Here is a 13,340-nt window from a genome sequence, read left to right as displayed (position 1 = left end):
ACTGCAGGCTGGCTACAAAGTACAGTTCAACATTATTTTACCTATGACAGTCTCCCATATTACCCGATGCATTAGCCAAGGAAGAAAACGTGGAATAATCTGGAAAGAAAAATGCAGGGCCTCTCTAGATTTCTCTCTAGAAACATGTTTCATGTCTGTTTCAAATAGAACTCAACAATACAAAGAATATAATGAAAGGTTTTCTTTTTTTTTTTTTTAAACAAATCTCAAGGCAAAGGACTGGGAAAAGTTGCCTGGAAGGCCTCATGGATTAAGTCAAATTTCCATTTTCAAGCTTTTTTCCATTCAAAGGGAAAAGGCTGGTCACTGCATGATATCCACTTAATGGTCAAACTTTCAGGACGATTTTCTCCTATCTAGCAATTAAAGCCCACTACATAATATTTGGTGACTTTAACCTTTAAGGTTCATTTATAATTACCACTCCTCTAAAACCTTTGTGCTAAGAATTAACAAGAGTTCTTGAATGTAACCATGCTCTTTGGCATCAAGGTCTCCCAATTCCAGAGTTACCATTGCGCAGGCTGTTGCATAATTTCAGATGTCACAGAGAGCTCCACTGATGAAATCTGAGAAGGCTCATGTCAGACCACTGACTGCTAAAGACATCACTACATGAAAGATCAGTGGTGTGAAACTTTAAAAACATCGATCCAAATGAATCAATTAAATCAACATTCATCCCTCCTAAGTGTGAGGTTTAAAACTATCATTGTTGCCTTTTTTTTTTAACCCTACATAGATTTTGAGATAAACGCTGGAATGCTTTGATGGCTACTTCTATTCTCGAATCTGTTAATCGACTTTGTGCTATTTTCCTCTTTTCAACGTCTTCCACTTGGTGTACATTCTTTACTTTTAGTACAGTGCATGACAGTTGCAATGCTTTAAATCTAAAACCGCCGAACAAAGCTGACGCTTTAGGTAGGGTAGCTTTAAGCTCTGTGAAGTGTTGATTAAAAACCCTTTCCCAGACTCAAACTGATCTTTTTGGAGATTAATAGAATATTAGATAAAAGGAAGACGAACAATTCAAGAGACTCCCACTCAGTCACACTATACAAGGAAGGAAGGAAGGAAGGAAGGAAAGTATTCAATTTTTGAAAGGGGTACCTCCTGGAGTCTTTTATTTTATATTATTATACCTCCTAATAAGTAATCATGAAATAACCACCACTATTATCCTTTTTTGCCACCCATATTTCAAAAATGAGACTATCTTACATTTATTTAAAGACTTTTTTTCCTCTATAGAGGCATAGGCAAAGTTTTTGAGGAAATTTTAGACTTTCTGTAATAGTAATCTTTCTGAAATGAGCTAGGATTACAGACACCGAAAGGAACCTGTCAGTTTACAGTTACAATCCATGATTACAACGGGAGACACACATGTGTCTGGATTGGACCCCCCCCCCCCACCCCCTACCCAGGTAATCCAGAGAAAAATGAAAAATTCTAATTTATTAGCACTGATAATACAGGAAACATTATTTTGTCATCCACACTCCCTCAAAGGAGTTACAGGTTTTAAAGAAAGAAAAGCTGTGAAATACATGTAAACAGGATATTTTTAGATTAGAGGTAATAACACATCCAGGATCTATATAGGGATTTGGGAGCAATTTAATCTCAGCAGACTCCTTCTGGAAAACACATTTGTTTACCATATAAAGTATATCTTATAAAATGATAGTTTAACAACAGGTTCTAATTTCCTTGTAGCTAAGGAGATATTTCAGGTCTTAAAAACAAATGTTAGCTTTGTGAAAGTTCCAACCTAAAGAGTGACTCAACTGAAGTTAGGATATTACTTTACAGCAATAATAATAGTAATAATAAGCAGCTGTAAGGTTTAAAATATTGATAAATGCTGTCCCATCATTCTTTTTAAATTTCTTTTATTGACCTCTATGTGTGATAAAATGAACTTCTGAACAAGAATAACACATCACTGAATATTGGGAAAATTGTTTTTTATTTTAAAATAGTAAACAGAAATATATCATATATAGGAAACTCCTGTGCTTTAGTTTTCTTTTGGTATAAACAATAATGTAATCCAAGTTGAAGCACAAGGTAGAAACTTGAGAAAAGAACAATTATTACAAGTACATCTCCTCCTTCCCCATTCAAATATCCATGAAAACCTTTAATGGCTGTATGGTTATGTATCTTTAGAAAGCTCCAAAGCCAGGATCTGGCTTTTAAGTTTTAACAGGACTATTCTGAACCTTAGATTTATCAGCAACTCCTTGCTTTCCATTACACTTCCTCTAAGAACTCACTATACAGTTAAAAAAAGAAAGATAAAAGCCCACTTCCAAACTTTAAACCTCTACTCTGCTGAAAACTTGTCTAAAGAAATCAGAATGGGAGATCAGAGCAGAAATTTTGTTAACCCTTATCTCGTTCAAGCAGGCGGGCTACTACCAACTGACTTGTTATTCTTGGAAAATTGAGGTGAATATAACAGTATTATATTCATACCAAGAAACCTGTAATCAACAGGTTATAAAAAATTCCACATTACAAGGAATCTTACTAATAATCAGCTGGAGGTCTAGGGCGGGATGCCTAGCTCTCTCCCGGTGGCAACAGCTTAGATCCACAAGTAGAAACTGTATTTACACAACTTAAGTTTGCAAATAGCTCTCTATAGATAGTGTAAATAAGGCCTAATAACACAGTAGTTTTAAAGGCAATTTAAACAGTGATTTACTCCAGTTACCAGTAAAGGTTTTTAAAGAAAGAGGTGAGAAAACTGAAGAGAAGGAATAGGAGTGATTTGGTTTATAACCCGAGCGTATTTGCTCTAATTCAGTTGTAGAAGCTTCACAAACTGACTACTGTACAAGTGCTGATTTAAAAAAAAACAAAACAATAAAATTAGTTCCCTGTGAACATTTTCAGATACTGAAAACACCACACAATTTGTAACACTTTGAAAAATACATACAATCGGTATAAATTCTCAAAGCCTGTCAGTGGAAGGTACCATTAGTTAACACAGTTCACCATTACTTCTAAACAGAAAAGACTGCAGACCAACATGCTTGACATTGTTGGAGTTATACTTGGATAAAATGATGTTTTGATTTTTCCACCTATGTTGTTTCTGCTAAAATAACATCAAAAGATATTCATATAAGACTACTGAAGAAAGATCACCTTAACTTAGCATCATTAAAATTATGAGAACTAATTAAAGCACTTGTGTACTAAACACAGATACTATCAGTTTTAAAACTTGCTGAAATCGATTCATAATATAAAAACAATGAGGTTTTCCTTTTAAGTTATTCTTCTGAGGAGTCAGACAGTCCTAAGTCATTTTGGGTACATTTTATCATGACCTCAAATAAGGCAGGCATATTGTTGCATATACTTTAAAAAAGGATGGAAAAATATTAAATTCAGATCCTCACTTATTAGAAACAGAATCTTCTCTAGGTAATTAAATTCTACAAGCAATTAAAAAATTGATAATGTTAAGATTTAACATGTGAATTTAAAAGTCAGCAAAATCTTAACTTTTTTTTTTTTACCTTATACTTCACAGTGTTGTTGGCCAGATCTTAGCTGGATTAAAAAACTTAACTGTTGAAACTGTAGGGCAAAACCTTACAAAGGAGGTGGACTACTACGAATTATACCATTGGGTTGGGAGGAGAAAAGTCTTTCATACTGTTGGAGCAGAAAACTAAACAGAATCATCTTAGTTCCACTAAGTCTTTCAGAAGGAAAAGGTTCAAGAGCAGACAAGTTCATTTTCCTGATAAGGATAAAAAATTATCTCCCTAAAAAGGCCTAACAACCCCCCCACCCCCAAAGCTCAGAACGTATCAATCCAGTTAAGATTAACAAGAACAACAAACTTCCTCTACATTAAGATTTAAACAAGACTTAACTATGCTATCTAAATTACAATGCTACCCAATACACACTGTGTATTTTAGAAAGTAAATTCTAGTGATGAAGTTGGAAATTTCACTGAAAATGAAACCTTTCACTCATGTACTTAAACGATTTGCTCATCACTATGCACTGGATAGTGCAATTAGAGACCTGTGTAAAGCCTCATATTCAACTGGCAAGGATTTTCCGCCATAACGTGGATTCGGTACTTTATCCATTTTTTTGGGGTGCGTGTGTGTGTGTGTGTGCACTTCTGGTCTCAAAAATAAGATTGTTAGGGAGAGCACAAGTTGCCCTCCTCATACTACACAGTACATCACCGCATGCATGTTCCGAATTTGAACTTGGCTTTGGGGGGGTTTAGTTTGGTTTTGGATGGGTAACTGTATAACTTCTTAAAAAAAAAAAGACATAAGTCCTTAGGGAAAATTCTATTGAAAATGGAGTTTTTAAGTCTAGAATAAAAAGTTTGCCTGGGTTCGGAGAGAGAAAAAATGGACACGATTCTGGGTAAAGTGTGTGTGGGGGGGGGCGGGGGGGCGGCCGTGGGAGCGGTGCGGCGGCGGCGGGCGGTAGGACCGCGCGGACGCCGCTCGCCCCGCAGCGCCCGCGCGGGCTCCGTCGGGACCGTCTGAGGCGCGCGGACCGCGCCGGGCAGGGCACCGTCAGCCTCTGTCGGCGCGGAGCCGCGGGCTCGGCCCGCAGGAAGCGCCGGCGCGACCGGTGGACCCGGATTGCTTTGACAGTTGCACTCATCTAGAAACAATCCCGAACGCCGTTTAGATGTGTCTATATATATATATATACATACATATATATATATATTTATATATCACGGCCCTGAGGCCCGAGGGGGAAAACAATCTAATGAGGGGCTGGGAGTCGGCTCGCCGGGCCCGGCGGGTGTGTGTGTTTGTGTGTGGTAGGGTGAGGCGGGCGGACGCCGGCTCCGGGGGCGCTTCCTCGCCTCCCCCCTCACCGCCCCCCTCCGCGTCCTCGCTCTCGCTCTCCTCTTACAGCTCTTCGTGCTTTATTCGGTGCGAGCGCCGCGTCAGAGCCGGCTTGAGGGAGCTGCTCTTGGCCTCGGAGGCTTCGGTGAAGAATTTGAAAATAGACGGGAAGCTCTTCCAGGAAGTGAGCTCGTGGCGGTCGGTGCCTGAAAAAACGCACAGACAGGGGAAGGGGTAGGGGGGTTACGCGGTGGCCTCGCGCGCCGCCGGCGCGGGAGGAGGGGCGGGGGGACACGGGGCCGCCGATCGTCGGTCCGGGAGACCGCGTTCCCCCCCAGCATCGCCCCCGCCCCCGCCCCTCCGCGGCCTGCGACCCCCTGGGGCCGACCCCTGGGGACCACCCCTGTACCTGAGGGCTCACGTGGGTCCCCCCCGCCCCCGGGGGAGGCTCGCAGGCCGACTCCGCGGCTCCGCCTGCCCGGGCCCGCGACCCCGGGACTCCGCCGTCGCGGGCCGGAGCCCCCCCAGCACGGCCACCCCCCGACCGTGATGCGCGGACGCGGCCCGTTAGTCTTCCAGCGGTCGCCCGAGGCGCGGCCTCAGTCCCCTGCGGGCCAATCGAGGCGCGGGGCGGGGAAGGGCCACTCCCTCTCCCGCCGGGGAAAACCACCCACCGCCCCCACGCCCGGCGCGCGCGGGGATTGGTCTCCCCGGCGCGGCTCGGCGTCCCGGCCGCTGCCGCACCCACCGCGGAGCACTCACGGTTCTTTGCTTTCCCAGAGAAGCAAACACGTCCGAGTTTAGTGTCCCAGCAGCTTACGTGTGTGTGTGTGTGTGTGTGTGTGTGTGTGTGTGTGTTTTAACAGATCTTAGGGGACAGTTTTACAGAAGCTAAACAAAACCCCTCAGTGTTTCAAGGCAGTCACTAGTAAAACAGCCTCTAGGCCCCCCTATGTTGTCAGGAGGAATGCAACTCACCAAATGAAAGTTAAGTGGTCAGTTTATGGAGCTCTTTTATTTTACTACAGCTTCTTTTCTGTGGGCTTCAGTTTCATGCTAATGTAAATTTTTTTTTTTTAATAAAATCTTCAGTTTGAGACAGACCAAAAAAATAATAACATTGATGTAGACAGAAGACGAGATGAGGCCGTTAACCTGTTTTTGACTCCTTGGGATAGCTCACATCATTTTACTAATAGCTTTATAAACGGAACACTTTTTAAATTAAAAAAAAAAAAAATGACAGCAACAAAGACTGTCCCCCTAGAAATAATGAGTGAATAGCTTTGAAACGGTTGAAATCTCTTCCTAGATCACTCAATTATGCAGAGGGACACTGCCTGGAAGTCTCTGGATTCGGGGCCTCTGTCTGATACTTTAACATTGTTAATGATAATTCTTTAGTCTGTAATAGTAGGTCATTGCTATGGTTACTCTACAATGGTGCAACACTTTGCTTTCCCCTTCAGCTATTCGCTGAGTCCTGGTAACCACATTTGTTGCCTAGCAACAGTTTTGTGACAGTATCACAATCTGGGAGTTACAACAATAAGGATGCTATGGCTGCCTCGACCAGAGAGCAGAAAGCTATATTCTGTGCCTGTGACTTAGCTGTGGGAGCTGGCCTTACTAGAGAGCCCCTCTTTTAATAGGTGTCCTCAGAAGGATGCTCTCTACCCTCCTGTCCTCTACAGATTGGCCTAATGAACCTGCATTTGGAACTAAGATCTAGTACTGAAGTCATATCCTTGAGAAATATCCCCCAACACTGCTGTGTTCAGACTGAAAAATGAGGTCATCTTTCCATTTGCTTACTCATTTTGGGCAAAATTCAATGTTAGTCAGGGGGAGAAAGAAGATGAGTGTAGGTTTATCCTGGCAAATCCTAACGTGCCTGACTGGATTTTGATGTCTTAGTAGAATTCTTGGGGAAAAAAATTATATATATGTGTGCCTGCATCAATAAGTGTGCAAAATTTCAAGTTCTTTAGAATATATTTAACTTTCCGATATTTATTGTCAGTATATAACTTTCACTGATTTATTCAGCTAACAGTCTTAAAGACTTCCTTTGAATTTGGAGTCATCTATATTCTCCAAATACAAAAGAAGTTTGTGAGCAGTTCTAGATAAGCTCAGACATACCTACTTTAAATAATATTTCATGGGTATGTTTAGAAGGGGGCCCAGTTTCTGGACCGGTTTATGAAACGACCAACCCTGTTTCTAGAGTCTTGTAAGTCCAGTTTCATTTCAATAATAATTACTAGTAGCACTTATAATGAAAAAACATTTTTAAGTCAATTGTATTGACTATTCTCCAACGTATACTACATGGAAACACCCATCCCCAAACACAATAGGGAAAAAAAAAAGGTGTTAATTGTCTCTTTTCCTTCTCATTTCCCATGCTTCCAGGCTCATTTGGCATTTCCTCCATAGTGATCACACTTTGACTTACTAATGTTATCAAGGCTATGCTGAATTTGTACGCTTTCTTAGGGAACTCCTCTCATAATTCCTCCCACCTCTTGAAAACCAATTCAATGTATGAATCTAGAGGGACTTAAGGAGTCAAATGGTCTGAAGCAATTTTAACTCCTTTATTTTTTTTCTTTCCTGGTGACAGTCTTTCTGAAGGATGAACAAATTTCCCTGGTGATAAAGTCACTACAAAGGCTTTTTAGTTTTAGCTTATGATGACTCTCTGCTTGATTAGTCTTGGGCTGAAAAGACCAAAGTCCCTGAGATAACTGAAGACCTGCACTGGCCCTCAATATTTACCCTTGCAATTTAAGAGAATAAATAATGAGAATGTGTGCTCTGTCGGAGGAAGGGAAATTGCCAGGAGTAAAGTAATAAGCAAGGTGGGTTAGAAACTGAATTGTGGAGAATGAAGTGGGGGAGGGAGAATTCTCCCTGAACTAAGGAGTGGTAACATAAATATCTTATATAAAAATGGCTTTCTTTTCTAAATTACCAAAAGTAGATTTTTAATAATTTAAAAATAGCATTTGGAAGTTAGGTAGTTGCATGTCCATCTGGGCCTGTGTATACACATTTCAAAAACATGTTTGGAGACCATTTTTGAAAATTCAAGGCCAAAGGTCAATCAAAATATTCACAAATTAGTATGAATATCCACCCGTAGCAATACTAACAGAATGGAAACTTGGGACAGCAGCTTTCTAGTAATTAAAAAATATACCACTTTAGGGGAACTGCTTCCGTCAGGATGGGAACACAAGGCCATTATATCATCTGTTCATAAGAGCAAATAAAGGGGGAAAGTTTAGGCTAACTAAAAAAGCAGCCATTTATTAATAAACGGCAGTGACGTGTAGGTATCATGGAAACTAGTCCAGTCAGCACTAACGTATGTTACTTGAAGGAGATGAACATGGTTTTATAGTCAGGCCTGGTCTTTGCTCTACCACACCTTTACCCTTAGCAAAAACTCCTCTTTTTAGGGACTGTGAACATCTTTCTCCTTTTCAAACTCCCATTTTCCTAATCTAAGTTGTTCCCACAATGAGGAGACAAAGGGTTTTCCCAGGTTGATTTTTGTATCCTTTTAGACTGGCAGGCTTTCTCTTACTGGATGATTCACCTTTGGGGCAAATTCAGTTTCCTAGTCCATAAAATCAATTCAGTATCAAAATAAATGTGCAGGATCTCAGTTCTTTATTACAAAAAAGTGCCCTTGCTCAGTCATAATCAGTGGTTCTTAATGGACATGGTAGTGGCCTCTGGGGCATTTTGGAAATCTGTAGGAAAATTTTTTGGAGGTTAAGACAATTGGGAGGAGCTTTTGACATTTATTGGGAGAAGGCCGAGGAGATGAACATCTTTCAGTTTGCAGGGCATTACAGCATGAAGAATTGTTCTGCACTGTACATGGTTTTCAAATGTTTCGTGTAGTTGTAAAACTTGTTTATGATTATGGGCTTAGAATTTAGATTTGTTTAACAAAGTATTCCGACATGATTCTTTAATATAACACAATTTTCCAGGAATCAGGTACCATGTAAAGTGAAGGAATTTTGTGCCTTGTGTTGTTCAGAGTATTGCCAAGAATGGATTACTATATGAGAAATATCTCATCACTGGCCTCACTGCTCACAGTTCTTGAACCACTGATAAGCACACCTGCAACTGGCCTGTATTTGTAGATGTAGAATTCCTGGTGAGCTGATGCACAGGACCCACGCAGGTTTTCTTGAGCACTTTAAATAGTGATATGCATATTATTCGGAGAAAGCAATGGCACCCCACTCCAGCACTCTTGCCTGGAAAATCCCATGGACGGAGGAGCCTGATAGGCTGCAGTCCATGGGGTCGCTAAGAGCCGGACTTCACTTTCACTTTTCACTTTCATGCACTGGAGAAGGAAATGGCAACCCACTCCAGTCTTCTTGCCTAGAGAATCCCAGGAACGGGGGAGCCTGGTGGGCTGCCATCTATGGGGTCGCACAGAGTCGGACACAACTGAAGCGACTTAGCATGCATATTATTATGGGTTATTTTTCTTTTATTTCCTTCATATGTTAACTAGGGGAATACAACAATTTAGCAATCTTGTAAGTAGGTGAATTATGTTATCTCTAGAATTTATTTAAGGATAGTTAAAAGCACGACAAAATATTTGTGAAAATAATATGTTTTTAGATGATCAAGGGTCAGCTTAAATAAAAATGAAGTTAATTCTTTTTCATTACATTAGAGATTAATTTTACTATAACCTGAACCCTACCTACAGCTAGCTCTTTTATCCTTACACAGGGTAGAAAGTGCCTTTTACTTCACTTACTTAATGTTTCTTTCACAAATACTGTTTGTCAGTGACGTTGTTCATTGTGAAATAACCAAAAGGTAGTAGACAGGGGATCTTCCAATTAAAATACTACACTGAATGTTCTTTATCTCTCAATTGTTTAAAAAATGAACTATAGCAAATTTCAAGGAGGTAGAGATAGCACAAATGGTCAAAAAGGTTAGACACTTTAAGTATAAAGGATGAGACTATAAGTCATATGAGGAAGATCAAATTGCTAAAATGAGTCAAGTTTTCCCAAAAGACTTTATGTGTCTTTTATGCATACAAACACATTACACACACCCCACACATTACAGTGTCTTGTAATGGAACTGAGAAAGAAGGAGGCTACATTTATGTATCAGCATTTAGAAATTAAACAAGAAACAGTTGGAAATAGTACTGTCAGTGGAATGCTCAAAGAATAGCATGAGAGAAGAAAACATTGCTGTCTTTTGCCTTGTCTAATGTCCCTTACTTCTTCCTATGATGACTTTAATTGAAGTGTTTCTTGCAAATCTGCCTTGTCCATACTCCTCTTCACTTGATCTTAGTGCTTAGAATTTTTTTTTTTCGGCAAAAACTATGCCAAAATATGCTACTGAGTTAGCAGCCAAAATCCTGATGTTTACTTTGGTAGATGTAGACTACTCTGAAGCTGTACCTCATTTTATGCAGTAGATGTCTTAAAAAGTTATATGTAAATATAATTTCTGTAAATAGAATATTTTTAAAGGAAGAAACAGGTTATCTACTTCAGTGAATCTTTTAATAAAGTGAAGAATTCTCTGGGAAAGCAAATAATCAGTCTTCAAGTGACATCACACATGTGTGCATGCACGCGTGCACACACACACACACACACACACCCAGATTTTCCAGAGGTGAGGTTTACTACTATAATATGATGGACAGTATGAGTTAGGTCTCATTGAAAAGATAATTTATCCTCTATGACCCACCTCCCAGAATATTGGAAATAAAAGCAAAAATAAACAAATGGGACCTAATTAACCTTAAAAGCTTCTGCACATCAAAGGAAACTATTAGCAAGGTGAAAAGACAGCCTTCAGAATGGGAGAAGATAATAGCAAATGAAGCAACTGACAAACAACTAATCTCGAGAATATACAAGCAACTCCTACAGCTCAACTCCAGAAAAATAAATGACCCAATCAAAAAATGGGCCAAAGAACTAAATAGACATTTCTCCAAAGAAGACATACAGATGGCTAACAAACACATGAAAAGATGCTCAACATCACTCATTATCAGAGAAATGCAAATCAAAACCACTATGAGGTACCATTTCACGCCCGTCAGAATGGCTGCGATCCCAAAAGTCTACAAGTAATAAATGCTGGAGAGGGTGTGGAGAAAAGGGAACCTTCATACACTGTTGGTGGGAATGCAAACTAGTACAGCCACTATGGAGAACAGTGTGGAGATTCCTTAAAAAACTGGAAATAGAACTGCCTTATGATCCAGCAATCCCACTGCTGGGCATACACACTGAGGAAACCAGAAGGGAAAGAGACACGTGTACCCCAGTGTTCATTGCAGCACTGTTTATAATAGCCAGGACATGGAAGCAACCTAGATGTCCATCAGCAGATGAATGGATAAGAAAGCTGTGGTACATATACACAATGGAGTATTACTCGGCCATTAAAAAGAATACATTTGAATCAGTTCTAATGAGGTGGATGAAACTGGAGCCTATTATACAGAGTGAAGTAAGCCAGAAAGAAAAACACCAATACAGTATACTAACGCATATATATGGAATTTAGAAAGATGGTAACAATAACCCTGTGTACGAGACAGCAAAAGAGACACTGATATATAGAACAGTCTTATGGACTCTGAGAGAGAGGGGGAGGGTGGGAAGATTTGGGAGAATGGCATTGAAACATGTAAAATATCATGTATGAAACGAGTTGCCAGTCCAGGTTCGATGCACGATACTAGATGCTTGGGGCTGGTGCACTGGGACAACCCAGAGGGATGGAATGGGGAGGGAGGAGGGGGGAGGGTTCAGGATGGGGAACACATGTATACCTGTGGCGGATTCATTTTGATATTTGGCAAAACTAATACAATTATGTAAAGTTTAAAAATAAAATAAAATTAAAAAATAAATAAAAAAAGAAAAGAAAAGATAATTTAGAAGAATTTCTTGGGCAGCCATTCACTATTCTAGTTATTGTTAGTCACCTTATTTTACATGGTCTGAAACCAAAAGGTCATGGAATAATTTCAACAATTTATGCATAATTTACATTTTAGGGTCTGGTTTAGAATAGGGAATATCACTGTTAGCAAAGTCACCTCTGAATATGAAATATCCTTTTTAATATCTTTATTTTAGGAGGAAAAACAACTATGTTTCCCTACCCTCTCGACATCCCCCTCCCCTGCAAAAGAATTTGTTTTTAAAGAAAAAGATAATGAATAAATTTTATATGCTTCTTATGATAAAGGGGGAAGAAAAAAAACAGAAAGATATGAAACACATTAACAGGATAACATATCTATGATACTTTCAAACTGACAAGGATTGATTTTAAAAATTGATCTTTAACAAGAAAAAGAAATATGAGCAATTAGGAAGTAATGAAGACCCTGTCAATATAGCTATGTTGATAATAACAGGTAAGGGAATTCTTGAGAAAATCTAATATATAAAAATCAGGAGGTCTGTAATATGCATTATTGAGTCCCAGTGGGATTAACTAATGATTTTATGAGCTCACCAGTGGTTATTTTTAGAAAGCTATAAAGAATTAGAGAAATACTAGAGCATGGAAAAATAATGTGCCTTCTAAACAGAAAGAAAACATATATTACTATTAAAATTCATTGCAAAATGAATTCTAGAGCTTCCAAGGAGAACATCATTTAAAAGAATAAATCTACCAATATTTGAACACAGAAGGGCTCCTGATGGTGACTCTCCAAGTTAGAAGCACAAGTGTGAGGCTCAGTCACGTGGGGTGGGGGCAAACAAAGTGGGGTGGTCACTGAGGCTGAGTGAGGAAAATGCCAAGAGCAGCTCACTAAACGCATCACAGGCCTGCTTAAATTACTTGTGGAAGCAGAGACAGGCAAGTCTTCGACTGCTAACAACGCTGCAAACCCATTAAGGCTGAGATTGTGTTGAGACCCTAAAGGCAAGTCATCAAGCTTGACTAGGGATAACAGGCTGAAACAAAGGCAAAAAAATCAGTGGTAGAAACTTCTGGGTCATTCGCAGCTCTGGGAAAGTCTGTCCTTTCCTCCAGCATCTTTTCTCTCATCTCTGGAAGGGGAGTGGGTGGTGGTTTGGGCACTGGGCAGCTTAAGATTCAAGGAGACAACTTTGGGAAGCCAACTTCTTCTCAGGCAGAGTAGAGAGCCTGCAGTAGCTATGGGTCTCCAACACGAAGCCTGGCAGACCTCTCTAGTGCACCTCTCCTAGCCAATAGAAGATGGACACATTTTAGTTGCTATAATTGCTCATCAAACCCAGACAGGTGGTGTGGAAGTCCTCTTGTCTCGTGTACTACTCTTAGTGTTGTCAGAAGGCCTGCCTCCAGGAATACTGTTTCCCTGTCAAATCTGAGCCCAGGTGTGGGCAAAAGTTCTCTTTTTCTAGG

At 40.1% G+C, this 13,340-nt stretch overlaps 1 protein-coding gene and 1 long non-coding RNA gene across 7 annotated transcripts in view; one reads left to right on the top strand and one right to left on the bottom strand.

Moving 5' to 3' along the window:
* LOC112586818 overlaps positions 1-13,340 on the top strand; it is a 28,513-nt gene that overhangs the window by 9,126 nt on the left and 6,047 nt on the right. The window lies entirely within an intron of this gene.
* Positions 1,978-13,340, bottom strand: part of FAM172A (family with sequence similarity 172 member A) — a 414,351-nt gene continuing 402,988 nt past the window's right edge. For all 6 annotated transcript variants that reach the window (XM_044947299.2, XM_044947287.2, XM_044947297.2 and 3 more), the window contains one exon: positions 1,978-5,092. In XM_044947299.2, coding sequence (XP_044803234.1) covers positions 4,950-5,092 — 143 coding nt within the window. In that variant the 3' untranslated portion in view covers positions 1,978-4,949. The remainder of the gene's footprint in view (positions 5,093-13,340) is intronic.

Source organism: Bubalus bubalis, chromosome 9 (assembly GCF_019923935.1).
Source record: "Bubalus bubalis isolate 160015118507 breed Murrah chromosome 9, NDDB_SH_1, whole genome shotgun sequence".
In the NCBI taxonomy this organism is placed as follows: Eukaryota; Metazoa; Chordata; class Mammalia; order Artiodactyla; family Bovidae; genus Bubalus; species Bubalus bubalis.
This window is presented reverse-complemented; position numbering and strand designations above follow the sequence as displayed.